General features: G+C 37.6%; 1 protein-coding gene across 1 annotated transcript in view; it reads right to left on the reverse strand.

Moving 5' to 3' along the window:
* Window positions 1-26,660, reverse strand: part of ANKFN1 (ankyrin repeat and fibronectin type III domain containing 1) — a 342,813-nt gene that overhangs the window by 25,979 nt on the left and 290,174 nt on the right. Inside the window, exons 8-10 of the mRNA XM_011365098.1 lie at window positions 13,791-13,888; window positions 11,341-11,431; window positions 5,901-6,008 (exon numbers count right to left, since the gene is read on the reverse strand). Coding sequence (XP_011363400.1) covers window positions 5,901-6,008; window positions 11,341-11,431; window positions 13,791-13,888 — 297 coding nt within the window. The remainder of the gene's footprint in view (window positions 1-5,900; window positions 6,009-11,340; window positions 11,432-13,790; window positions 13,889-26,660) is intronic.

Consider the following 26,660-nt stretch of genomic DNA (forward strand, 5'->3'; position numbering starts at 1 on the left):
ACTCACCCCTTGGGCACCATATACTGTTGAAAGTGGGGAGTGAATGTGGAGCTAAAATTGGGGGGATGTATTGAAGTCTGTTTAAAAAGCAGTTAAACTTCTATGTATCCTCCCCTACTCAGCAGAGGTGGACAAATATCCCTCCCGCACTCTAGAAGAAAGCTTGTGGCTTATCCTCTGGAGAATATAAAAACATCTCTGGAGTAGGAGACATGGGTACAGTTAAAAATAAGGGGAAGAGGTGGCATGTACTCAGGTTAATTAAATGAAAGTTTCCATATAGAATATTTCCTCATTGGGCTCTTGGAACACTGGTACTCAAACACTTATTTATACCCTCTAGGCAGGACTCTGGAAGAAACTTCTCTGGAAACTCTGGCTGGACTAAGAGAATACACCTAAAGATTCTGACATTGGCTTCATTGCTTTCCTAAAGATAAGGCCATGCCAGATCATCTGACAATGAAGCCTGTAAATAAAGTGCCCCGTCCATGTGTTCAGAGCTTCCCAACAGCTATTGAGTTCCTTTCTCTTAAATCTGAGCAAACATCCAAGGATCACCAGGCTGCTGTGAAAAGCAAGTAACAAGAAAAGCCAAAAACAAACAAAAGGCAATTTAGAGGAGAGACTATGCTGAGAAAAGAAAATATAAAATGAAACAAAACCTATCATTAATAATAGCCTGAGAGATGAAAAAAAGACATTGTGTTCTTGGAAAAAAAGATAGCAGTCTGTAAGAGAAACATTTAGAGAACAAAAGCAAGCACTCACGATTAAAATATACATTATCGAAGTCTGAAAAACCCAATAGAAAACCTAGAAAATAAAGTTGGGAAAATTTCCAGATAAGTAGAGCAAAAAGACATGAAGATGGAAAGCAGAAGCGGGGCGGGGAAGAAAAAAGAAAAGGGCTAGTCTATGAGGTTCAACGTTTGAATAAGAGTTTTTGTACTAGAGCAGAGTAAAGAAGGGAAAGAAATAATTAAAGAAATAATTTAAGAAAATATTTTGTAATTGAAGGGTATATATTTCTATCTTGTCAAGTATGTAGCATAGCGAACAAAAATAGAGCCACATGAAGGCACATAACAGTGAAATTTTAGAATACAGATGTTAAAAAGAAAACTTAAAACCTTCAAAAGTAGTAGAAAAAAATGTTTCATATAAAACTTTTGGAATCAGAATGGCATCAGACTTCTCAGCACTGAGAGGTTGAAGACAATGAAGAAATGCCTTCAAAGTCGGAAGGAGAACTATTTCAACGGAGAATTCTATACTTATCCAAACCCTTAAATAAGTGTTAAGTAGAGTAAATACATCTTTAGACATTCAGTGTGTCCAGAAATTAGCTCCCAGGTATCCTCTCGAGAAGCTACTAGAGGAAAGGCTCCACCAAAAAAATGAGAGACTAACCCAAGAAAAAGGAAGACATGGGATGAAAAAGAAGAAATCTAATACTGGGGAGTGAGAAGAAGAGTCTTCAATATGGTGGTGAAAGGAGACCCTAGGGTGACAGCTGTGCACCAGACAGGAAGCAGCCAGTAACCAGCCCAGGTTGAAGGTCAGAGGGCTCCATGAGAAGTTTCTTTAACAAGATGCAGTTGAAACAATACTAATGTATCTGATTGTATTGAGAGAAAATCAATACGATTGGAGAATAGGTTTGGGATTAATTAGTTAAAACCACACAGAAAAATAAGAAAATACAATAAAAGATGATTAACTGTAGGGAAGACAAAAAGTTATCCAGGAAAGAAAAATAATAGAATTTACATGATCATTATAATGTAACAGATATGGACCTTTAAAATTATGAATATATTGTGAAGATAAGGGGGTAGGAAATGTATGTGCATATAAGAGGGTAGATAGGGTAAAAAAGAAAATCATTATCTTCCTTAGTGAGATAATGCTTATAATCAAAAAAAATAAAGAATTAGCAATATAAACATTGTATTTAGAGATATGGAGAAAATATCTAAAGAATTGGCTGAGAGAATTGAGCCTTTGCGGGGTAGAAAATGGAGAATGGAAGAAATTGCTTTTTCTAAATAATAAAACTCTTTTAAGTGCTTTACTTATTTTAAACCATTCAACCATTAACAATGGCTGACAGGTATATATAATTCTAATCTGCATTTTACAGGCGAGCAAAGTGAGGTATAGAAAGGGTACGCAACTTGCTTAAGGTGATACAACTAGTAAATGTCCAGCCTGGATTTGACCCCAGGTAGTCTAGCTTCAGACTATTATCACATATAACTTAAATAAAAATGAAAATTAAGCTAAACAAATTAGACTACAAAATAAAAAGAGAAAAATGTGAAATGCTACTACCAGTTGGGAAAGGAGCCCGTGCAAATGTTAAACATTCCATGTCTCCTTCACTTTGGGCACATGGTAGAATTTCACTTCTTGAAGCCCTTGTGGTTGGGTGGGGCCCTGTGACTATTTTTGCCCAATGAGTTTTGAGTGTAAATTATATATAAAGCCTTCCCCATATGAGACAGACCTTCAGGAATTTCTTTTCTTTTTCCCATGGGTGCTGGCAAATATTTCTAGAAAAAGGATGATGACAACATAGAAAGACAATCTCAGCTGACCAGTGGTAGATACAGCATATGGGAGAAATAAATATTTTGGGGGACATTTGATTAGTGCAGAATGATATCACCCAGCTTGACTGATACAAAGTCTTAACTCACATTTATCCTAAAAACTGTGGCTTCTTTTCTGCCTCTGCTTAATTCAGGGCTCTGGATCAATTGTTCATTTTCTGGACTCTGAATGCAGTAGGTCTTTAGCTTTTAAGTGCCTGGAGCATAGGGAGTTTATTTTATTCATACTGGTATGTCTAGCACCTGACACATAATAGGCAGTGTTTTAATTAATGTTTGCCAGTTGAAAAATGGATGTTAGTGAAATTCAATTCTATTGGTTACTGCTTTGATGAACACAATTGGCTTCTTTACAGTTCGTTATGAATGTCAGGGCATTTACCTTACGAACAATAAAGGCTGCTCAACATCTCCACTGAATTTTCTTCCCAATACTGAACATGCAGATAGCTGTAGCCAAAATACAGAAATTAATGTGCGTTTTGGTAACTCCCATGTAGGGCTTTGGTAGGAGAGAGACGTTTTATTATTATGTCTGCATTTGAAATATGCTGTGTATTTATTGAGTACTCCAGGTCATGACAATGGAGTCAATGATTACACTTTGATCCTGGAACATATCAGTAAAGTACTGAGGATGAAGAATACCCCATTCTTCATCTGAAAGAATAATGGAAGAAAAATAAGCTAGAATTTGCAAAGTGCCTATATTATGCCAGTTGAGTTTAATCCATAACCTAATTTAATTCTCATAACAATCCTGAAAGATAAATACTATTTTATAGATATTTTCTGATAGGCAAGGTATGACTCACAGGTTAAATGCTTTTCTCAAGGACACATGACTAGTAAGTGGTAGAACTAGGACTTAAAATTATTTTTTTATATTTATAAAATTTTTAAAGGTTTCTCTCTCCAGTAAACCACGTAGTATCTCAATTGAGTATTTTAAATAACAGATTTATAGTTTTTATATGCAGTACTAAATGATCCATCATTTATTATTTTAGAATTAAAGATATTTATGTTAAGTTATTTTAGAATCATTTTTTGTGAGGTCATTTCTTTCATCCTGGCATATTATAAGTCAACATTTCCCAAAGTTTGTGTCTTGGAACACTAATTATCTGAAAAATGTTTTACAATGGCCAAATAAATTTGGAAAAGGCTTGCTTAACCAAATTTAAAATGTCTCTTTATTAGAGTCTTTAACATTTTAATGTCTATTTTACTCTTTTAAGGGAGGAATATATAATGCACCATTTTCTAAACTTACTTGACCAGAGACTTTTTAACTGAACATCCTATAGGACTTACTGTTCTTTGGAACACATTTCGGGTACTGTTTATGTGTCCAGAGCACATTTCAATATAAAAAATATTCCTCCTTTTTGGGAAGTTCTACCTGATGTCTTACTTAAATCTTTCCTTATATCGAATGTATATTTACATCCCTGGGGCGGTGGGGGCGGGGGGGGAGCATGTACATGATGAAAGTTGAATGGAAACCATAGAAAAATTGGGCTGTCTAGACAATCATTTCTTGATTATTGGATAGTAATCCAATAGTAATGGGGAGAGCATCTAAATCCTCAGATAATATAAAAAAAAAAAAAATCCCTCATTCTCATGCGTAGTTTTAGCTTACCCCTCTGATAAAGACCAAACACAATATGGCTTATGAATTTCAAAAATTATCTATCCAATTGCTTTATTATATTTACCTGCCATACGGGAACCAGTGGGCAGGGGAATGAAGGAGAGGCAGGAAAGGACAAAGGCAGTGAGGCAAGAAATCTATGGTTGAAACTAAGAGATAGTAGCTGAGTTTTGAGTAGGTGTGAAGGTAATCATACTTACTTTAGCAAAAAGTTGTTCCCAATTACTGTATGACAACAAAGCTATAGCTAGAAATGAGGACAAGTATTTGCAAGAAAATAATGTTCTTCTAGGTGATACCTGGTCTAGTAAATGGACCCTGGATAACAGAACCGAGTGCACCTTTGTTGGTGTGGAATGTCGAAGGCCCTGGTCTGAGTAAAGTTTTCCTGGATATCTTGGAATGAAATCCCACTTGGGTTTCCTTCTTAAGTTTCTTCCATGCAGATAAGTAGAGCAAAAATTTACATCTCCTAATGAGCCACTCATTAGTAGAACATATTATCTTGCAAACACTTGTCCTTTTTTCTAGCTATAGCCAAAATTTCTAAAGGACTTTGTTGCCATAGTTTACAGTAATTGGGAACAACTTTTTGCTAATGTTAAGTATGATGTTTTTCACCTAGTCAAAATTCAGCTAGCATCTCTTAGTTTTAACCATGATTTCTTACCTCGCTGGTCCAGCAGTGCTCTGAATCTAGAGAATGCAATGCAGTTGGCGATCGGATGGATGAAGGAGCGTGGAAAATGAAAACTTTATGGAGGCTTTAATTCTCCAAATAAAACTAAGTGCCTGTTCCACGAATCATTACACAGATCAGAAACCTGACCCTGTCCCATTTGAACAGCCCAAGTAAAAGAGAAGCTTTCAAAAGCTTCTCAGATTTTCTGAGCATAGTTGCCTAGGTCTAGAGAAAGTATGTTCTACTTTTTCTCGAGCAGTAGTACAGGGGAAGATTAAAATGCAGGGTGAGATTAAAGTCCAGGGCCCAGTCCTAATGTAAGGATGGGAGACAAAATGAGGTATGGTGAGAAGACTGGATTTGAAGACAAAACCTAGGTTGGTATCTTGATTCTGTCTTTTCTTGGCATTGTGACCTTGGTCAACTCACTTAGCCTCAGTGATAATTGTGAAAATGAGGATGAAAAGGAGATATTATTTGTGAAATTGTATGTAAACTTTACTGTGAATGTACATAAAGGTTTAATATTATTGTCGCTATTATAATTTGTTGAGCTTCCTTAGGGATGCTCACAGAATTTTCTTTGGAGGGGAAAAGTTTTCGGGTGAATATCCCAAAGACCCAGCACACTGAGGAGTTTTGGGAAGGGATAATTCAAAGGGAAGGGAACCAATGGCAGCTGCTGTTTTTCTTGTGTTTATTTTCAAACTGTTCATATAGAGAGAGGGTGAGAGAGAAAGCGAGGAAGGGGAGGAAGGAGAGAAAAGTCTCTTTTGAAGGGTTAAAACAAGATAGTACTGTAAAGTGATTCCAGATGTACAAATATTAATATCTCTCTCTCCCTGATGAATGAGAAGGTATGACCCAGTTAGGAAACTGCTAAAATTACCGGCGCCACCGAGACCTCAGTTGATGGCCCAGCGCAGATTTTTATCCTTACCCCGGCAACTGTAATGCTGATGAAGGGCTCGGACCTGCTGCAGCAGACCTTCCAAAACTTCACTCTGTCCCTTGTGCCTGGGCTCTCTGTCGTCATAGTCTTTCCAGTCTATTGAACAAAAGAAACAAACAGTGAAATTTTAAAGCAGGGGAGGCCTCTTCCCTGCCTTGCCTCAGGAGCCGAGTTTTGCTCATGCTACCCACAGACTCCATGGATAAGCACCCAGCACTTGCACAGCTAGCAGGCAATGCCAAGGGTTTGGAAGCTGCCATTGTTCGGGGTGCTGTGCAAAACAGTAATTGTGGTTGATTTCTTGTGTTGGGAAGTTTTAGGGTAAGAGAAAATGGTAACTGAAAGCCAAAAGAAAATGGGGAACTTGGGAGTCCAGTTTCCCCTCCCCCAGCTCTTTACCCTCCTTTTCAGCATCTTGTGTCCTAATCAGTTCCCCTGCCACCTCTCCACCCAGGACCCCAAGTCTCAACTGGATTTCCACAGTAGGAAAGAAAGGGGTGGGAATGTGCAGACTAGATGAAATCCACAGTCCCAATGCTTTTATTGTAGGTTTCACACTTTTGGCCAAATTGACATTTCTTTCCAAGGAAAGAGCCCATGTCAGATGCCAAGAAATGGAAATCTACATTTTGCTCTAATGAATGTCTGCTTTGGTTAGCTGGCACAGCAACTCCTGCACATACTCTGAGCCACCAACCACCCTGTCTGCTCAGTCTCTAAATATACAGTATTAGCTTACATGGCAAATTTAAATTGCAATACCCACGGAGATTTTTCTCCCCCTTCTATTTTCATTCCATTTGGCAATAATGATATCAAGAGTAATAACCCGTATGGGACTAATGTCAAGACTGTAATTCTGCTGTCTCCAACTCTGGATTTTTTTTTTTTTTTTTTTTAGCAGGTCGGTCAGTCATTTCATAGTCCATCCCTTCTTCCCTCTATTTTCTTTCCCCCAGTTTTACTTTCTGAACCTTTCAAAAGCAACAACTTCAGGCACTTCTTGGTTGAAATGCTTTCTCTAAAAATGCTAGCCATTCTTTCCTAGAAAAGCCAGTTAGTTCACGAGTGTATCAGAGGCTTAAATTCTAGTTGAATTAGTTTCAAATTCCCTCCCTCCTTCCAGATTTATTTTAAAATATGGAATCTCCTTTGTTTAGAAACTTAAGCAGAAGCCATACAGTTAAAGTTAGGTAAAAGCCTTCCACAGTGGTCCATCCAAGGCCAAGTAGTATAGCACAGGAAGAACACAAGTTCTGGACTCAGATAAACCCGAGTGTGAATCCTGCCTCTTCCAACTCCTCGCTCAGTGTCTGTAAAGCAAGTTACTTACACTGCCGGGGTCTCTACTCCACACTATGAGAAACGAGCATAGTATCTATCTTGCAGTATTTTTGCGAGGATTCAATGAGAGGACTATGAGGGCTCATGGAAGGTATTATACAAAGTAATAACTTAAAAAGGGAATTCATTGATGGAAAGTTAACTCCCTGAGTAGTAAGTATGGAAATGTCATTTCTTGCCCTATCAGAGGATTCCCTAGGAAGAAGGAGGCCTCAGAGATTTTCTGATCCTTCCTGCTTCCCACCCTCCCCCAGGTATCCTTCTCCATTTTACCTCTCCGAAGACTGAAACCTATTTCTATGTACTCAGCTTGTCAGTGGCATAGCCAGGACTATAACCTAGTCCCATGACCCTCCATATCATGTCCATTTCCTTATACGGTGGGCGTGTTTGTTTCTTTGTTTTGGGAAGGAGAGGCAGAGCTTGGTTGGAGTCTGTGCAGGGTGGCTTAGTTGTGGTCCACTGCGGAGGCCAGGAATTGACATAGGTGCCTTCCGTAGACTCTGGTCCTTGTGGGAAGGAACCGTGACTTAATTTCTCTTTGCCTCAGGTTTCTTCTTTGTAAGTGAGCTTTTGAATCTTTTTTAGGTTATTTGAAGTTTCAAAGAAATAATGTAAGTAAAGCACCAGTCTGGGTACGTAGGAGACACTCATTAAATGTCGTGAGGCATTGTGACTGGAGGCATGATTACGTCAGGTAGGATGGACTAGGAAAGGGCTTTTATTGAGAAATCTGGAAATGTTTGAGGAGACGAATGCCAAGTGGCCCTTGGACTGTCTGTGATGTCCCTGGTATCAGGGCTCACTGAGATAAACACTGCTCTCATGGATTCCCAAAGGCCATTATGAGTTTGTTCTCCTAGTTGGATAAATGCATCTGAAGTACTCATGATAAGATGAACAACGTTACTTGCTTAAGACTCCTGGGTGGCTGAATTACTACCTGGCCCTGAACATGCTAATTCATTCTAATGAGTGTTAATACTGCCATCAATGCAAGGGGAGATGAAATGGACCTGGCTGTTTTAGCTTGAGCCCTATTACATCAGAGGCCAGCTTGAGCTGATGACTTTATGATACATTAGAAAATTGCTAATGCTAAATTGCAGCCCAAGTGAACACTGGACATGATGCCAAGGTTTTTGGAAAGAATGAGTTTTTCTCATAGATGTTTGGAAGGTTCTGACGACTATATAAAATAGGAGACTTTGGGGATGAGGGAGAAAATTGAAAATATATTAAGAAATCAGGAACCTGACAGGAATAAACTTAGTGTGGTAGGAAAAGAGCAGATTGTGCCACATAATACAGTTCACTGTTCTGGTAATGAGACACTTCAATTACAACACAATGCAGAGCTTACATTCACTGGCGATATCAGCGCTTTCCTGATCGTAACTCAGACAAGCCTGTCTGGGTCCTTTTCTCTTATTATGTACCATACCATATAACATAAGTCTATAAAAACACATTAAGGCCTTTTGTAAAAATATTTTTTAAAAAGTTTTATAGCTTACTGGAACATATTACCCAATTTCCAATTACTCTGTCATGTTAGAATACATTGTCTTCTAGTAAATATTTGAATACCGATCTGTTACATCACAATGTCATACTCTGTTTATAAATAGAACCAGAGTGTTTTTATATTGTTCTTTCCAAGTGATATGGCATGTCTGCAGTAACTATAACGACATGTTTGCATTTCAGTTCTTTGCCAGATACTTCTACTGATTCATTGTGCTGTTTTGGAAAGTGTCGCCATTTGCTATGTTAATTATCAAGAAATAAGTGACTCTTCCCAGTCTTGGACAACTGTTCTTGTCATTCTGGAGAGAGCTTTTCAAATCAGCTATGAGGAAGAGTGTCTGAATAGAATATGAAGTTTGTAGAACTGGAACATCTAATGTTTATAAGTAAATGCATCCATATGTGGATCAGAATTTGCGTGGGGTATGCATTTGGAGTGGGTTTCCCAGTGCCCTACCTTCAGGTCCGCTGAGACTAGCATTTTAAAAATTAAATTAAATTAAATTAATTTTTTTTTGCTTTTCTGTCCCTTCTATCTCTCCATCTCCAACAATATATACTTTTTTTTTTTTCTTTCTGGAATGAGATTGGTTCCCTTAGGATCTTAGTCTTGCAATATTCCCAATTTGTGTTTCTGACAAGTCTTCAATAAGAAAGATGTCCAAATAAGACTGGAATAATTAAATTGTCAAATGCTAGGGGATTCAGGAGCCTTAGAGATCTCTGGCATCGGTGGTCTAGGGCTCTATATGACCTGGTTTAGCCATCTGAATGCACCAGAGGTGGGAGGTAGGAATGGTTGCCTGGATCTGCCTGATAGCAGGGCACCAGATACCACAGCACGGTCTTGGGCAGTTTAGGCTTGAATCTTGGCTCAGCCACATACCAGAGTTGTAACCCTGGCAAGGCAACATCCTTTCCTAATCCCGATTTCCTAATTATTAGAGGAGGAGGAGGAGGGTTTGGACCTGACGTCAGAGCTTGCTGACTTGGTGATGTTGGGCTCTTTTTATGTATGTGCCAATCTGTTAATAGTTCCCTTGTCAGTAAAATGGATCTAATAATAAAAATCATCTCAATGGGTTTGTTATGAAGATTAAATGAGTTAATCCATGAAAAATACTTAGATTAACATGCAGCATATAATGAGTCTTATAAATGTTAGTTCTGATGTTGCTAGTAATGTGGATGATAATGATGATGATGCTTATCCATGAAACAGAAACAGTGATGAATGACTGTTGTGAGGATTAAGTGAGACACTGAATGTGAAAGCCCAAAGTATACCACCTGATTCATGGTCGGTCCTGGGTAAAGGCTGTTATAATACTTGAAAAATACATAAATATATGAAAAAGGAAACCGAAGAGCCCATAATCTCAAAACCTAAATATCTGCTATTAAATTTGGATAATTATATGCAGACAAAAAAATTTTTTTTTTTTACATAAAGCTTATTTTGTAAGAATTTCTTCTATACAATGAATGGTTTTTCAAAACACCATTTTTAGTGGTTACATTTTGTTCTACAGTATGGATACTATATCATACTTTATTTAATCTTTAAGTTAATATTGGATATTTGTTGTCTTTTCTACACATTTCACTATATCAATATATTGCTGCACTGTACATATTTGTTCATAATTGTTTGTCTGCCTCTATTTCCTTAGGTTAGATTGCTAGATGTGTAATTATGGGATAAAGAGAAATGAACACTCTTATGGCAGTTGCTATATATGGCAAATTGTGTTCCTTCCAGAAAGGATGTAGCAGTTTGCATTCTCACAAGAAGCATGCTATATCATTTTTAACTATCACATTAGTGAAGATGTAAAAAAAAAAAATTGCAATCCAGAGCAACAGGCTTATTATGCAGAAAAATCCATCATATGGCATGTCTGGATATATATATATATGATGGATATATATATGTTAATTAAATCTGGTTAATAGAGAGTTACCAAATACATCAGGGCATAAACTATCTCAGATAATTAGAAGAGGCTTTTGCTGGTTTTTTCAGTCACCACTACAAATATTATGGGTTATATTTGTGGCAGAGTACAGCAGAGTGCCTGTTAGCAAGAAAGCTTTTCTTCTGACAGAATATAAGTAAGATTTGCTAGATTCCTGATGAGGAAGCGGGTAGGAGAGCTAAAAATGAACTGCATGTACTCTGGGCCAGCCAGTCCCGCTGTGTCATTTCACTACATCCCCACGAAAGCCATGTGAAAGGATTTGATTGGACCCATTCTACAGATGTTGCATTGAGACTCAGAGATTTTAAGTAACTTTTGAAGGCCATGCAGCTACTAAAAGGTATAATGGGTATCAAATTTGGTCTTGTTGGTTACATATTTTCTCTCCTTTCATTCCACTGAGTTGCCTTCCAGGGGAACATTTCTACAGAGGAATCATTCATTATGTGGCCCAGATGCTACCATGAGTTAGTCCCACGAAGTGGGGAGAGGGAATGGCAGTGACATCCCAAGGATGGAGTTGGAGCTGGAGCCTGTTGCCAGGCTCGAGAGAGTTCACCGCCACTACCTACTAGAAGGAGAGGCACATGCTGGTGTCGTAGTCTGAGCAGGTCCCCATCCTTTCATGTTATAAGCTGAGACTTGAACAAAATACTGTTGTCCCTGCAAAGTATCAAAATAGAGAGAATGAAGCATCAGGAATTATATTTAATCACTTTTACCCTAGAAGCAGATTCCCATGTCTGATTAGCTCATTTGTCCCTTGGGAATGTATTATGCTGCCACCCATACTTTACCTTTCTAGCTTTTCTTGACTGTTATGTTTACATATGACAATAAATTTTTGAGGTGCCCTCTTAAGTTTCTTTGTGCTTTCTTTTTTTCCAAAATGGAATATCATAAGTACTTTTTCTGACCCCTCCAAAACAATTATACACCAGTTATTAAAAATCACGGTTCTGTAAGGTTTCCCAAAAAGATTAATTTCTCACCCTCATCTCTTTCTTCTTATTGTCCTCTCCCCAGAAGCAAACACCATCACCGTTTTTAGCTGATCAACTTGCTTTATAAAATTAACCAGCTATAAAAAACATCTTTCCACATTAGTACCTTAAATGTCTACTTCGTTCTTTTAGTGGCTGCATAGTGCTTCACTGTGGGCAAACACAGTCATTTATTTAACCAATCTCTCACTGGTGGACATTTAGATTGTTTCCATATTTTATGCTGCAATAAATAATGCTGCGATACATTTTTAACTCAGCTATTCTAACTTCTGAAAAATTATTTAATGTTATTTAAATTTTAAAACAATTATTAATACAATGGCTTGCATTCTTTAATGTTTTATGGTGTTATGAATTAAAGAGTTATTTTTGTTTGCTTATAATCTTTTAAATTGTTTTATATGGTTTTATGTTTTTGCTTTGAGGAATTTTTTTTTTTTCCTGGTGAACTCAAAGGGGCGTTTTAGAAGCCAGCATTTGATAAAACATTGCTTGCAAAAATTATAAAATGGTGATGAAAATAAACCTTTGTAGAGCCTTTGCTAGAGGTTCAATAATATTGGCCTTACCATATTATAAAGTTAAATATTTTTAACATTAAAATGGGTTTCTACATACCTCAAGGTTATGGAGGTTCTGTAGAAGTGTAAATCTACTTCTAGGCTTTTATGTGATTAGGATAGTGTCTGTGTTGTTCTCATTGGACAACTAAGTGGAAAAACTTAATCCCTATAAAAATTAGTTCAAATATTAGAGAAACTCTCTATGGAGAGCTTTCCATTTTTATCACCATATCGCTTTTTCTTTTAAGCAATGAAAATTCCTTAGGGTTCTCTTCTGGCCCTCTTCCATCATGTGAGCTATAGGGTTGGGATCCGTCTTCTGCCGATAGCATCTCCGGGGGCCACCCATTCAGGGGTTTGTTTGTTTTGGTAATCCACAGTTTTGGCCCCTTGTGTAGACGTGTGATTAGACTAAAAGTCAAGATTCTGTGGTGGTGACCCAACCACCAGGAATGCTGTTAAAATAAGCTGGTTCAAACTTGAAGAGATGCAACCTAATGCAGCTTTTTAATGCTGGGTTTCAGGATTATACTTTACATAAAACTGTTTTAATTGATTAACCTTTCAGAAAAACAACAACAAAATTCTTCCTCTACTTCTCACATATGAAGGTCCTAATATGGTAATTATTTGAATTGGGCCAAAAAACAAAAAAACAAACAAACAGAAAAACCCAGGTTGTGTTTAAGTTTACTTAAAAAAGTTTTTTGATTAAAAAAAAGATTTTGTGATCTAGTTTTGTTGCATTTTAATTGAGAAAATGTAGGGTTTGTTTCAGTTTGAACTGATTTGCTAGGTGTTTTTATATTTTGCATTTCATATGTTTATGTGGTTTATAGTTCTATAGATAATTAACATTTAAGTTTAGATTGGTTAAACAAATAAGCACAGTTTGTCCCAGTTTTTCATTCACAGTTTAAATTGGTTCAGGTTACGGAGAAATGTAGTGCCACCATATATAGTTTCTTTTCTGTGAAAGCAGATTTAGACAGATTTTTTTTTTTTTTTAATCAAGGGAAAAGGATTTCTCTCAGGAAATTGTGTGACTCCGATTGATGACTGATCTCAACCAGGCTGTGGGGGTGAGGGTTAGATGGGGCTGTTATTTTTACCATCAGACAGGGAGTCAAAATTGGATCTCTGAGAGCCTTTGATCCCCCTGAAGATTAGACTGTGATCCAGAAAGCAGCAGCTTTCAAGGCTTGCATGAGGCCAGTCTTTTTCTGATCTCCGTAGAACATGGCAGCTTACAAAGTGGTTCATGCTGTCTGCTCACTCCTTTGTGGGGTTCAGATTATGGATACCAGACATATCATGCTTAACGAGTGGCAGTTGTTGCCAGAGGACTGGGTGTTGGCTGTTGCTTCCAGAATAGGCACTTGCTACCAAAATCTCAGCACAAACATCGGGTGCAGGGAAGTGAGAAGTCTAATGGGAGGAATAGGCATTTACCGTTGTGAGCCCTGTAATTGTGCATCTCAGAGTCTGCAGGTTTTCCATGATGATTTCTCCAGCCAAAGGACAAAAGTCTTTAGACATGCTCCATTCCACTGGGTTGGGGCGGGGAGAGAAAGAATGAGAGATTAATTGATTTGGTCATCTTTTCAGGAGCATATAATCTCTCTTAAAAATAGTAGATTTACCCTCTTTTGCTTATGCTGACACGTCTAACATTCTCCTTGAGATGACAAGTCAATTTCCAAGTTCACAATTATTTCTTAAAACCGGAACAGAAAATAATTATTAAACAGCGATTAATAATACCTTAAATATATATGTGTGTGCGTGTCTGTACACATACCCATACACACTCACATGCTCAGGTATATTATATATAAAAGTTCTTTGTATATAGAAGATAAATTATTTACTGCATATAGGAAGTTAAGGGTTCATTAGGACATTACCTTCTATTCATCCCCCAAGTCTGGTTTCTGCTTCCTATTTCACTGAAAGTGCTACTTCAAGGTCCAAGTGACATTCTCATCTCAAATAAAGAAGCCTCTTTTCATTTTCTTCCATATAATTTGACACCTTTTCCTTCTGGAATCATTCTGTTTCTTTAGTGTCTCTTGTGCTGCTCCCTGGCTCTCCTTCCTGATATCACCCTCCAGGCTTTTTCACTGACTTCTCTTCAGCCCAAGGATTTAGGATTTGTGGCTGACCTCTTCAATGCTTCCTCCACACCTGACATCCCCAAAGTGGGTATTTAATCACAGTTAAATCTAACACCCAAATTCTAACACCCCATTTTACTGTGAGACGTGTCCTTTCGCAACATTTTCCATTGGTTGAAAAAGTTATGATCGGGAAAGATAAATTTTGCATCATTGGTAAAAAGTCTTAAGTGACAGTTTACACATAGCAGGATTTAAGGCAATCCTAACTGAATGAGGAGCTTAAGTCACATGGAAGACAAGACATTTCTAAACCTTGTGATGATAAGCTATAGGCCTTAAATTTAAATTATATTCTCTATGACATTTAAATATTTCAAAATTAAACCAAGCCATCCCTGAATCCTGCTGCTCTCCTGACATCACACAATCCCTCTGCTTTAGAATTGCTGCCCTTGCATTCTCTGCCTTTCTTCATTTTTCTCCTGGGAATCTATTTTGCTCTCCTCACTCTCTAAAAATTGCACTTCTAAAATTCCTAGTGCTCTGATCATCCTCGACAGCCTCGTCTCAGGAAATCCTGCCACGTTGGCCTCCCTTCCTTTTCACACCCTTCTTTTCCCTTGGTTTTAGTTGCATCCCCTCTTCTGCTTCTTCTACCTCTTGGCTCCCTCTTTCCAGGCTCTCCTTGGTTTCTTCCTTTCTTCTTCCTTTGATTTGATGTTCCTTGAGGGTCTGACTCTTTTTTAAACTCCACATACTTGACCCAAGTAGTGACCTTATCCACGTTTATGTCTCCAACTATGACTCTTGAAACCGTAATTTTGGGTATAGCCTCTTTCTGGAGCTCTAACTTCCTCCTATAAATCTTTATTCCACTTGAGTATCCCCTAAGTACTTCTCTTTGCCAAAATATCTTTCTCCTCTCGTTTTCTCAATTTTAGCTCATGGCATTGCCTCATATCCAATCACCCAACCCCAAATCTCCTCTTTTTCCCCAACAATTTATACTCAGTCAATTACTAAACCCAGTAAGTTCTCCTTTTAAAGTGTCTCCTGTAAGTTTCCCTCTCCCCCTCACACTGAAATTACTCTAGCAGGTCAACTCTGCAAGTGACCTTTTTATAGACTTGATAAATCAACTGATCAACTCTATTAACTGATTTTCCTTTTCATCAACTCATCTTCATATACAATCCTCTTATGATAGCTTGAATTATAGTTTAAAAATGCAGCTTTAATTATTTCATTCCTCCACTTAAAATCTTCACAGTGTTTTCAAAATAAAATGAAATCTTAACAAGGCATTCAAGGACCTTCATAATCTGATCTTAACCTTACTCTACTCTCCTCATCTTCTGCCATCTCCCAAAGCAAAGTCCTTGTAATATAAGTCCCTGTTACCTGATTATTGTGTGTACTTTTCTGCCTCTGTGTCTTTTGCTCATCTTTTAACCTTTTCTTGGTGAAACTCTACCAATCCTTTAAGATTTAGCAAAGCCAACTCTAAATTCCTCAGGAATAATTAATTAAACACACCTGTTTCTATGCTCCCAAAGCCCTTTATTCATATAAAAACAAGATTTATTGCACACATATTATGCTTTATGGTTTGTGTCTCTTTCTCTTGTTAGATTGTGAGAAACTTGAGAATAGGAAAAGTGTCATTCATTTTTCCCCTCTTTAGTTCATAGATCTATGTGCTTGGTGCATAGAAGGTGCTTACTAAACCTTTTACACAAATACACACACACACATACACACACACATACACACACATCCAGAATAGGCTAGTTTTTCCAACTTGGAGATATTTTTCTTCCATGTGAATCTTCTTCTCTAGTCCGTTGACCTTTGAAGCTCTCAGGCACATTGTAAAATCCAATTAGGATTGAATGAGTCTAATGATTAAAGTTATATGTTAATTTAAATCAGCCCTCTACCTCCTTATAAATACGTATTCTAACACACACATATATACACAAACATATGTATGTATGTATATTTTAATATATATATTATATACATGTATGTAATTTTTTTTCCAAAATGTTTTATTCTACTTATTATGAGCTACTAGTTCTTGAAGAAGTCAAGTCTCTGAAAGTCAGATCGGAGAATAATGTTGCATATAATTCCAGCTAAAGGAAAAAAGCAATCATTGAGGGAGTTATCACAAACAAAACAATGAAAATCAGTAGCAAATGTTCAATGACATCTAGCAAGAGCAAAGAATATAGCAAAATTCTAGAAACAAACATATCCTTGGTTGCCATTGAGACATGCATGATTGACTGATGTGGTGGGACTCTAAACTCAAGGCTGAGAATCAAGAACTTCTTATTCCAGGCTAAGAATTCAGGATGATGTCTCAAAAGAAGAGCTAGGGATTAGTGGGAATGGCACCATATCATCTGGCAAGTGATTAATGCAAAGTTTCTCAAAGATACACTCTAAAATTTCTGAAGAAACAACAGTTTATTTATGAATAAAAGCTATTTATGTTCTATTGAAATGTGTTTTACAAAGCATGTTTCAGATGGGAAAGAGGGACTGGCTTTTTGAAAAACAACAACGGCAAAAAAATCTTTAGAAGCAGGTTTATAAGGAGGTGTGGTCCTGCTTTGGGATTTAATAGAATGTTTTAAGCATTTAAGTCTAATTAGATCTGACAACACATCTAGATTTCAAAGAGAGAAGGGACTAGGGAAAGAAGATACACATAGAAGGAAAAAATTCTCCATGTTGGAATGGACAATCTATTCTGGGACAACCAATAGTCTTTTTCCTCTATGTGCTTCCCTGGGTTGGTGGACTCTTCTGACATGTAAAAAGGAGCTTCTGGCCATTTAAGGAATGTGGGAGGGAAACAGAGTGAGCAAGAGTCACTTTCTGAGCCAGCTGGGAATTCTAAGAAGTCAAGTTAGAATGGTCTCTCTGGAAAGTTATGTGTAGGTAGTTTAAAGACTTAATATTAAAGCCATGAGAAAATCACATATAAGTCTGCTCTAAATCCCTATAGGGCTGGAGCCATGTAGCTGAAGTTTAAAACTCTATAAGACTTCTAATTTTAAGATAAAGATCAGGGCAACTGTTTCTACTTAGGTCTGGGAAATAGAAGCAGGGTTTAATCGTGCAATGGCTCATAGCAGTTGAACATTAGCAAGAAAGCTACCAGACAAAACCTAGGTGTTACTATTTCTTAAAATTTGGCTCTGGCTCAAACCGTGATTCATTATATTTATATCAAATCACTTTGAATATAAATGTGGCACTTTGTTATTTTAACAAATATTTTGTTTTTATCTTAGCTTTAGAAATGTAGAGTCATTTGGGCAGGAGAATTCTAGCTGAACACCACCATTTTCCTGATGACAGCTATGTGAACCAAAGGCCGAAAGCATAAGAAAAAGAACTCCTAAAGGTCTGACTGTGTCACCTGAAGTCTATAATGTGAAGAAAAATGTCACAGAATCAGCGAGAAAAGTAGAAAATTAATGACTAGAAGTGTTAAGATGCATGAGCAGAGAACTTAGTCTAAAGCACAGGTAAATGTCAAGCCTCATGTTGTGACTGTGTGATTGTTAAACCCTGCTTTAGCTGGTTACACTTTTAAGTTTCAGGCCAGCTCTTTGAAAGACGAAGACTATACAAAAGTAAAGGCATAAAGAAATAACATCGCAACAAGGTTCAACTAATTTCTATTTAATTGATTAAAAAAAACCCAAAGCTGCTCTTGTCCAGGTTCTCTCTGAAGTCTCTAATGCCTCAAAGCCTAGAGTTATTTTATCTTGTTCACACATCAGGAAGAGCATACTGTAAAATTTACTCTCTTGCTCCTTGCCCAGGCCCCACCCAAACAAACCCTCCACTCTAGCTTCACCCGCCACTTGACCTCAGATCCATTGCTCATGCTGTTTTATCTTTTGGTTCACGGTCCTCTGTCTCCAGATCAATTTCCTTTTATTTCAGACAGGTCTGGTACAAGGACCTTTCCTATCTGTAGCTTTTCCTGGGTTCTCATGGGAAGCTCTTTTGCCAATTTTCCCATAGCAATTTTAATATGTTTTACATTACACTTGCTTTATTACTTTGTGTTTATTTTTTAAGACACCTGTCTCCTCTGTAGTTTATAAGCTCTTTGAGGGCAGGGACCATGTGGTATTAACACCAGTTTCCCAAGCACCTGTCATAGCACCTAGCCCAGTATAGGCGGCTCAGTAAATGTTGGGTGAATTGAATACTTGATTCTTCACTTTCGAATGCTAAAACCTAAGGTAGACAGAAATCTGATGCTGGTACATATAGAATAAGAAAATAGTATCAGAATAGAAAAAAATGTAGTCAAAAGAGAACAGTAGATTCTTGAGCTGCCCAGTAAATGGTGGAAATGGAGCTTAACTCTTGGCCTCCAGATTCCCAGCATCCCAGACTTTTCACTTACCCATACTGTCTCTCAGGAACCAAAAAAATAAAGGTTTATTTCCTGTTCCCTATCAGCATTTCTATGGAGCCAAAACAGCATTTTTACTGGCCACACTCACCCCGGCGCCTTAGCTAATGAACGGAATTTGGCTAGACTGCCTAGCCCAGCACCAGAGCATTATGAAATCTTCCTCTGATCCATCTAATTGTGCAGTTTCAAACCTTTTGGGCCAACCATAGCACAAGAGGAAGAAAGAGGGAGAGAGGGACGTGCCGAGAAACCCAGAGAGGGATCAAATATAGTCATTTCTAGAGATGAGAAGATGTATCTTGCTGAAGCATGAACCCGCTCAACACTTGTGGGTTTTAAATTGGGAACTGACGTGAAAACTCTGGATCTGGGAATTCTGTTTAGCTCTGGCAAAATACGAGGTCGGAGCCGTTCGCATTTTTTATTTTAAATTCCCTTGGTAGTCCTAGGAGCAGGGGCATGCATTACATTCAAACAAGAATCTTTATTGTTTGCATAGCACACAGTCTTCTAGTTAATTAGAAAAACATTTTTTTCCCCCAAATTAAATTTCCCTAGAAAAACAATGATTTAAATTAAGGGCAAAAAGGCTTTTTTTTTTTTGGACATTTGTAAAGCCTTCCTACATCCGCTAGTTCTAGAAGATTCAAAGCAAAGTTGGAATTGGAAGGCTATATTCATTTATTTCTTGTCAGATCTGCTGTCCACACAAATAATATGTGCCTATCTGTACACATTGTGTACTGTTTTAGTTTTGCTTGCCATATGGTAGTGACACACAGATTCAGACAGGAAAGACGGATGTTTAAATATTAAGGTTTTTTGAAAAGTACATAAGCATACAAATAACCACAGAAAAAGTCATCTCCACAGTCTGATCCATTTGCTTATTTATTTTCCTCTTAATAGTTCATCCTATGTCTCTTACATAAAATTATTCTTTTCCTTGATCCCATTGGCTTTCTAAATGAAAGGTATTATCATTTTTATGATTCTTACTACTACTAACAATGCTTTCTCTCTTTCCAAGAGAGAAATGGTTTTGAATGAATACCCATCTTCAGAGGCCCAGTTGCTGCTAGGCTAATGTCTGCATCGAGATTCTTGGAGCTTCACTTCTCATGTACTTAACTCTGGCCTCTTAACCAGGAATGCCTTCAAACAAAACTTCCTTCAGTAATGTCTACAGTTTGAGGATGAGAAAATCTGAATAACCTGCACTAGTGGAGTTATTGGAGGCGTAAGTCATCCCCAAGCCCCAGGTCATATAGAAGTCACTTTTTTCTTACAGTTATAGGATATCTTACCTTAGTAGATTTACCTGGTTTTCCCAGAACATTAAACTAAAAATTGGGAAAAGCGTCAGATGTGTCACAAAGTAGAGTATAAAATCTACTTATTATGTCACATCTGAGACTAGGTGGTATGATAGGGTAGCTTTTAAAGGCAGCACAAATAGGGAGATTGGGCCCAATCCACATGTAGATGAGATAAATGTAACGGGGTACTGGAGTTGACTCATGTGGCTTGCAAGAGTTGAATGTTAAAATTTCAAGAATTTTGCAAGCTGGTGGTTAACACAGCCATTATTAAAAATTAAATTGTCTAAAAGTCTACTGTATACTTGAAACTAATAATAAAATAAAATTTAAAAAAACCTAAACAGTAATACGAAATTTTCAAGGTCATTGTGGAGACTAGATAAAATATAGTGTTTGTCACCAGTTTTTGCTTAATAAATGGTATCTAATGTTATTAATGTTTTTATCTTATTATATCTAAACTTCTTAAGTAATAAAAAATAAAAATTTTCACTCTAAAAAAACTATGAATAGTCTGGGAGAACAATAGGAACTTAAAATTCTAATTTTAAGAAACTAAATACTAGAGAGAATAAATACAGGAAAAGAAAAAAATTAAATTGTATAAACTGAAAGTTAAATAAATAATATTAAAGATAAAGACAGTAAATACTCAAAACTTGTCACTCCCTATTTTTACTGCATTTTATTATTAATTATGCTCTTGATGTTATTATATCTACGTGGTGGATATAGTATATAGTGGTGTACTACTGCGCATCTCTTCCCAATCTGTTTAGTGATATCATGTTGGTAGCTTGAAATTGGCCATGGTGGGAATACTTGCACCATAGAAATCAGCAAATGCTATAAACTAGGGCTTGATTTTTCATTTCGTCGACTGTCTAGACCAGGTATCAGCAAACTGTAGTTTCATAAGACATATCTGGCCTGAGGTCTGGTTTTGTATGGCCCACGAGCTAAGGATGGTTTTGGTTTTTACATTTTTAAAGGATTAAAAAAAAAAGACACACGCATTCACACAGCACAAAGAATATGTGACAGAGACTATATATAGCCCGCAAGGCCTAATGTATTTACTATCTGGCCCTTTACAGGAGAAATTTGCTGACCACTGGTCTAGACTTAAGAAAGTGATGGAGAAAATATTAATAATGCAGATTAAAGTCAAAAGTTTCTGTAGCTGTTGTATCATGAGTAGCACAAAAATATTGAAGAAATATTCTTCTAATACTTGAAAACTGTTATTTGATTCAACAAAGGATGTCATTGATGACTGAGTCAAAGTTCCAACTTAAGTCTTTGTTGTTTCATTTTTGTTTTACTTCCTTAAAACAAATGAAAATATCAAACAACATTTACATGAGAACTATACTTATCCGTTATTTCCAGCTATAGATTGGCTGCAGATTCAAGAGTTTGATAAAAATAAACAAAAGCATTTTGGGAGAATCAATAAGCTACAAAGAATTAACAAAAAAAGAGCGGCTATATTTTATTATTTGTAAATTGTGTGCTACATATCCTTTCTCTCAATAAAATTTATAAAAGTGTGTGTGTGTGTGTGTGAGTGTGTGTGTGTGTGTGTGTGTGTGTGTTTAACCAGAAAGCCAGTTGTTAAACATTTACCACACCACCACCAGAGAAATGCTTGTAAATGCTTGGTGATTTGAGTATTTACTGTCTTTATCTTTAATATAATATCTTTATTAGTTTCATAATAACATGATATTACATATCATTTTCCTCCTTATAACTCTAATGAATTAAACTCCTCGAGGGCAGGACCCATGCCATATTGAGTTTTGGACACCTACCTCACTCTCGTGGAAGTATGGAGGAGGGGCTCAGTCTGACCTATGTGTGGACATTGATAGGTGGGGGACAATCCTCATAGTTCCTTTTTGCAACCTGTGATCTACCAAAAAAGGACTGTAGGGGTGGGCGTATCTTCACCAGTAGGTACAGTGTCTGAGGAGTATAGGTTTCTAAGGCATAATTTAGGTGACATCCTGTTAACCAGGATGCAAGAATGAGTTGTGTAAATCCCTTTGGGAGGCAGGAATGGCACAGTGAAGGAATCTCGGGCAGAAGTTCAGTTACCAAGCCCTCACCATCTGGGAGGTCTGCCCAGTGGCCAAGCCCTAGGCACTGGGTAATACAAGTGCCCAGGTTCTCTGCATCAGTCAGCTCTTTTCGACTAAGCCAGGGCTGGCCCAGAATCTGGCATAGCACAGCCTACAGGGTGGGAGTCTGTGGACTTGATTGCAGCAAGGATGGCAGACTCAGGGCTGACCAAGAGAAACCTGAATGTTGATTGTATGTATGGCAGTCCACTACTTTGATGACCTGAAGGAACTCCATGCCTAAACAGGATTATCTGGACTTTGTTATTATATTCTTTCTTATACTTTATTATTATATGTTATTATTATATTTCATTTCATAATTATCTGGACTTTATGAATGGGTACTTTTTGGACACTGTGGACTGAAAATAGAGACTTCAGTCATTAATTCAGGTAGACGTCTTAATTTTCCTTTTTCCTTGAAACACTGCCATATCCTTGAGTTAGATGTCCTGATAGATTTTCACTTATTTTAGAACTACTTTTTAAGAGAAATTGTCCAGAGAATAATTTTTGTTCATTAAAGAAATATAAGCTTTTTAAAAGCTGCAATGGATAAAGCTGAACAATGGCGTGGACTCAAACTAAGTGACAGTTAGAAATCTGAAGGCTGAGACTCCTGCTCTACAACTCCTCCTCCAAGAATAAGCAGCATCTGACACCTCTTCCATGGGGTAAGAGCTGTCTCCTGGCAAAGCTTCCTGGGATGCTGAGATTTTTGTTCTGTTTGGTTTCCAGCAGACTGATGCCCTTCTTGCCCACAGGGAGAGAGCTCTGGCAAGCTATTTTACATTTCTAAAGGATACCAAGCAGGGAAGCACAGGATCAGCTGTCTGATTTATACACACAAGGTCCAAGATATGTGGCCAATTCACAGCTTTTTAAACCCTGTTGGGTCCTCATGGAATTAAAATAACCAGCCACAGGGGCAAAAGCAAAAACATTCCAACTTTCCTGCCAGATGACAAGCCTTCATTCAGAGAAAGGCACTCTAACTATTTGGCTTTTCTTTCATTCTACTACACCCATTTTAAACATAACCATTTTCTTCCTTATAACTCTAATGAATTAAACTCCTCGAGGACAGGACCCATGCCATATTGATTTTTGGATACCCACCCCACTGTCTTGTAGAAGTGTGAAGGAGGGGCTCAGATCAGTGGGTCTGACTTACGTGTGGATATTGATAGGTGGGGGACAATCCTCATAGTTCCATTTTGCTCCCTGTGATCTACAAAATAAGGACTCCTTAGCTGATTATTTAACTTAATTTCTGAGCGTTATTTCTCACTACTGCCTGCATTTACTCTGTCCTTCAGGGAAGGAAAACTAACGCTTAATGGAAATCGACCAGGTTTTTTTTTCCTCAACAATATTCCTGCAGTATAGGCTAAGTCATTCATTCAGTAATTTTAGCAGTGGTAATTTTAACAAGTGGTAGAACTAGGAATAAAAGGCAGCTCTATGTGAATCCGAAACTCACCTATAACTTCTTACAGAGCCTGGGATAAAACTCTCAATCCTCACTCCTCACCCTGGCCTACAAGGCCCTGGGTGATCTGGGCCTTTTCCATCTTCTGACTTCAGTTTCATCATGCTTACTTGTTCTCTCTCTCTCTCTCTCTGATTTTTAGATCCTTGAACATGTCAGACTCCTTCCTCTCTCACCCATACTGTCCATTGTGCCAGAAAGGTTCTTCCTTTGTTCTGACTTTCATTTCATTAATTATCTCTTCCTTTTCCCTCAGCAATCAATGTAAACGTCACTTCTGCACATAAGCCTTCTCTGATCCCAGGAGAACATTATGTCCCTGTTATATCTCTTGGAGCAACAAATATTGTTCCCTTGTAGCACAATAATTAGCCACTAGTGAATTATTTCTTTAATCCCGTAAGCTCTACAAGGACAGTGACTGTGTATATATATCCTTTAACAGCTAGCATATGCGATCACATATAGTAGATGAACTGAGTTGATGTTAGATTATTGATCAGCTAGGTTGTGGGGATATGGAGAGGCAAGTGACATGGTCCCTGGCCTCGAGAAACTTACAGTTTAATATTATGGTCCATTTTTACAGATGAAGACAGGAGGTTTAGAGAGTTCAAGTCTGTCTTAGACCAAAGTTCTTTCCCTATCACCATGCAAACTTTCAAGAGACAAGTCGTCTTTCCAGCTTGATGCCTCAACCATCTCCTCCTGTCAAAAACTTACTCAAATGAAAGGCTCAGGCTCCTCCAACTCCAGGTTATTCTCTCTGATTCTTAGAATAATTTGATAATACTCTCTATTTTGTATTATAAAGATTCATGCATGTATAGTTTCAACTCTACCTGCATGATATGTTACAATTGGCCTCCTAATTTTTTAAAAACTTCACTACTGTCACCTTCATCCAAGCTACCACTGTTTGACATTGGTGCTCCTTCAGTATTTTTAGAGCTGAACTAGTCTCTCTGACTCTGTTCATCACCCCACCGAGCCACTGAAGCCAGAATGATCTCTTCAAAGCATAAATAGTATCACAATGCTTTCCTTCATTGAAACCTTGAAAGTGAACTTGGAATAAAATCCAAACTCCTAAACATGGTCTGCAAAAGAGCCCGGTAAACTGAGACCTGTAGCCCAAATCCAGCCGACTGCCTGTTTTTGTGCATTGGTTTCTACATTGAAAAAAATCAAAATATTCTGTACCACGTGAAAATTACATGAAATTCAAATTTCAGTGTCTATAAATAAACTTAATTAGAACACAGCCCCACTCATTCTTTTACATTTGTCTCAATGGCAGAACAGAAGAGTTGCAATAGAGACCATATGGCCCAGAAAGTCTAAAATATTTACTGTCTGACCCTTTATAGAAAGAGTTTGCAGGACCCTAGTCTGCAAGGAGTTGTGATCTGGCTCTAGCCTAATTCTTTGCATGCCCTTGACCTACTAGCCCACATATTCTGCTTCATCTGCACTTTTGGTTTCTCTAATTTACCAAGTTATTTCTACCAAGTTCATCCTTCCTCTCACTCTAATGCATTATCCTATTATTTTATTTTTAGCATTTATCATAATCTGAAATTGTCTTGTTTATTTATTAGTTTCCTTGTTTACTCAAGAAAATGTGAGCTCCATGAACATGCCTGTTTTTTCTCCCACTGTATTCCCAGGGTCTAGGAGAGGATCTGCACATTGTAGGCATACAGACGACCTGTGTTTAATAAGCATTTTATCTTCCCTGTAAGGTCTTCAGGGCGGACACTATATCTGACTCTATTTTGCATCCCCCCTAGTTGGCCGACATCATGCCTTTCATGGAGTAATAGTCCAAAAATAGCTGTTGAATGAATATAATGCCAGTCCCTTCCTCTTCCTTGGGACACTTATTGGCAGCTGGATCCCAAGAATCAATAGTGTTTACAGCATCTTTTTCACCTCATCTACACTCCATTATTTGAGAGTACATCGTAAGGAGGGGGCATGGATTCAGCATATTAATCAAAGAACAGTGGCTATGGGTACCTTAGGTGCCCCAATAAAGGATATTTCTAGTTGATTCAAAGTTAAGCCAGGCATTTTCAGATCATGGGGAAGAACTATTGGCAAAGGGTGGGGTTGGCAGCTTTCTAAAGAAAATTGCTCTGTTTTTTTTTTAAAGGCTGTAGATTACCTTTTTAAATATGGCATATGTAAAATGTTACAAAAGATAAAAGTAAAAAGAAAATCCTGAATTAAATAAAAACAGATAATGGTTTATAGAAAGCTAACACTTAGTACTATCTTCAGAGGACACTAAGAAAATACCTGTTAATATTTATTAGGACACTGTGCTTTTTTTTAAAAAATATTTCACTTTATCCTCATAACAACCCTGTAGGTTAGGTAATATTTTCTTCATTTTACAGATGAGGAAACTGAGACTCAAAACTTTTAAACAACTAGCTCAAGGCCACAAGTTTATCAATGCAGAATCTGAATTTATACTCTGTTTGGTCTGCTTCCCAAGCCCATACGGGAAGAAAGTGATAAGTGGACTAGTAGCCATGTTGTAGTCTTTTAAGCTAGAGAAAGCTCCAACTGTGAAAAGCTTGCAGAAACTATTTGCAATATTTGACTTCTAACTTAAGGAGCGGGCTCCTGGTTGGCATCTCTGTCCCTTTTCCCCAAGGACCAGAGCTGTCTCTAATACTGTGATTTCATTGTTGCAGTTTCAAAAGAGAGAGGGGTTTGAGGGCAGTGATCACTGAGCAGGACAGGGGATTGTACTGATGCTGGGGGACTGTGAGTCTCATGAAGGTGTTCTATA

This window comes from Pteropus vampyrus, unplaced genomic scaffold (genome assembly GCF_000151845.1).
Source record: "Pteropus vampyrus isolate Shadow unplaced genomic scaffold, Pvam_2.0 Scaffold104, whole genome shotgun sequence".
NCBI classification, from domain to species: Eukaryota; Metazoa; Chordata; class Mammalia; order Chiroptera; family Pteropodidae; genus Pteropus; species Pteropus vampyrus.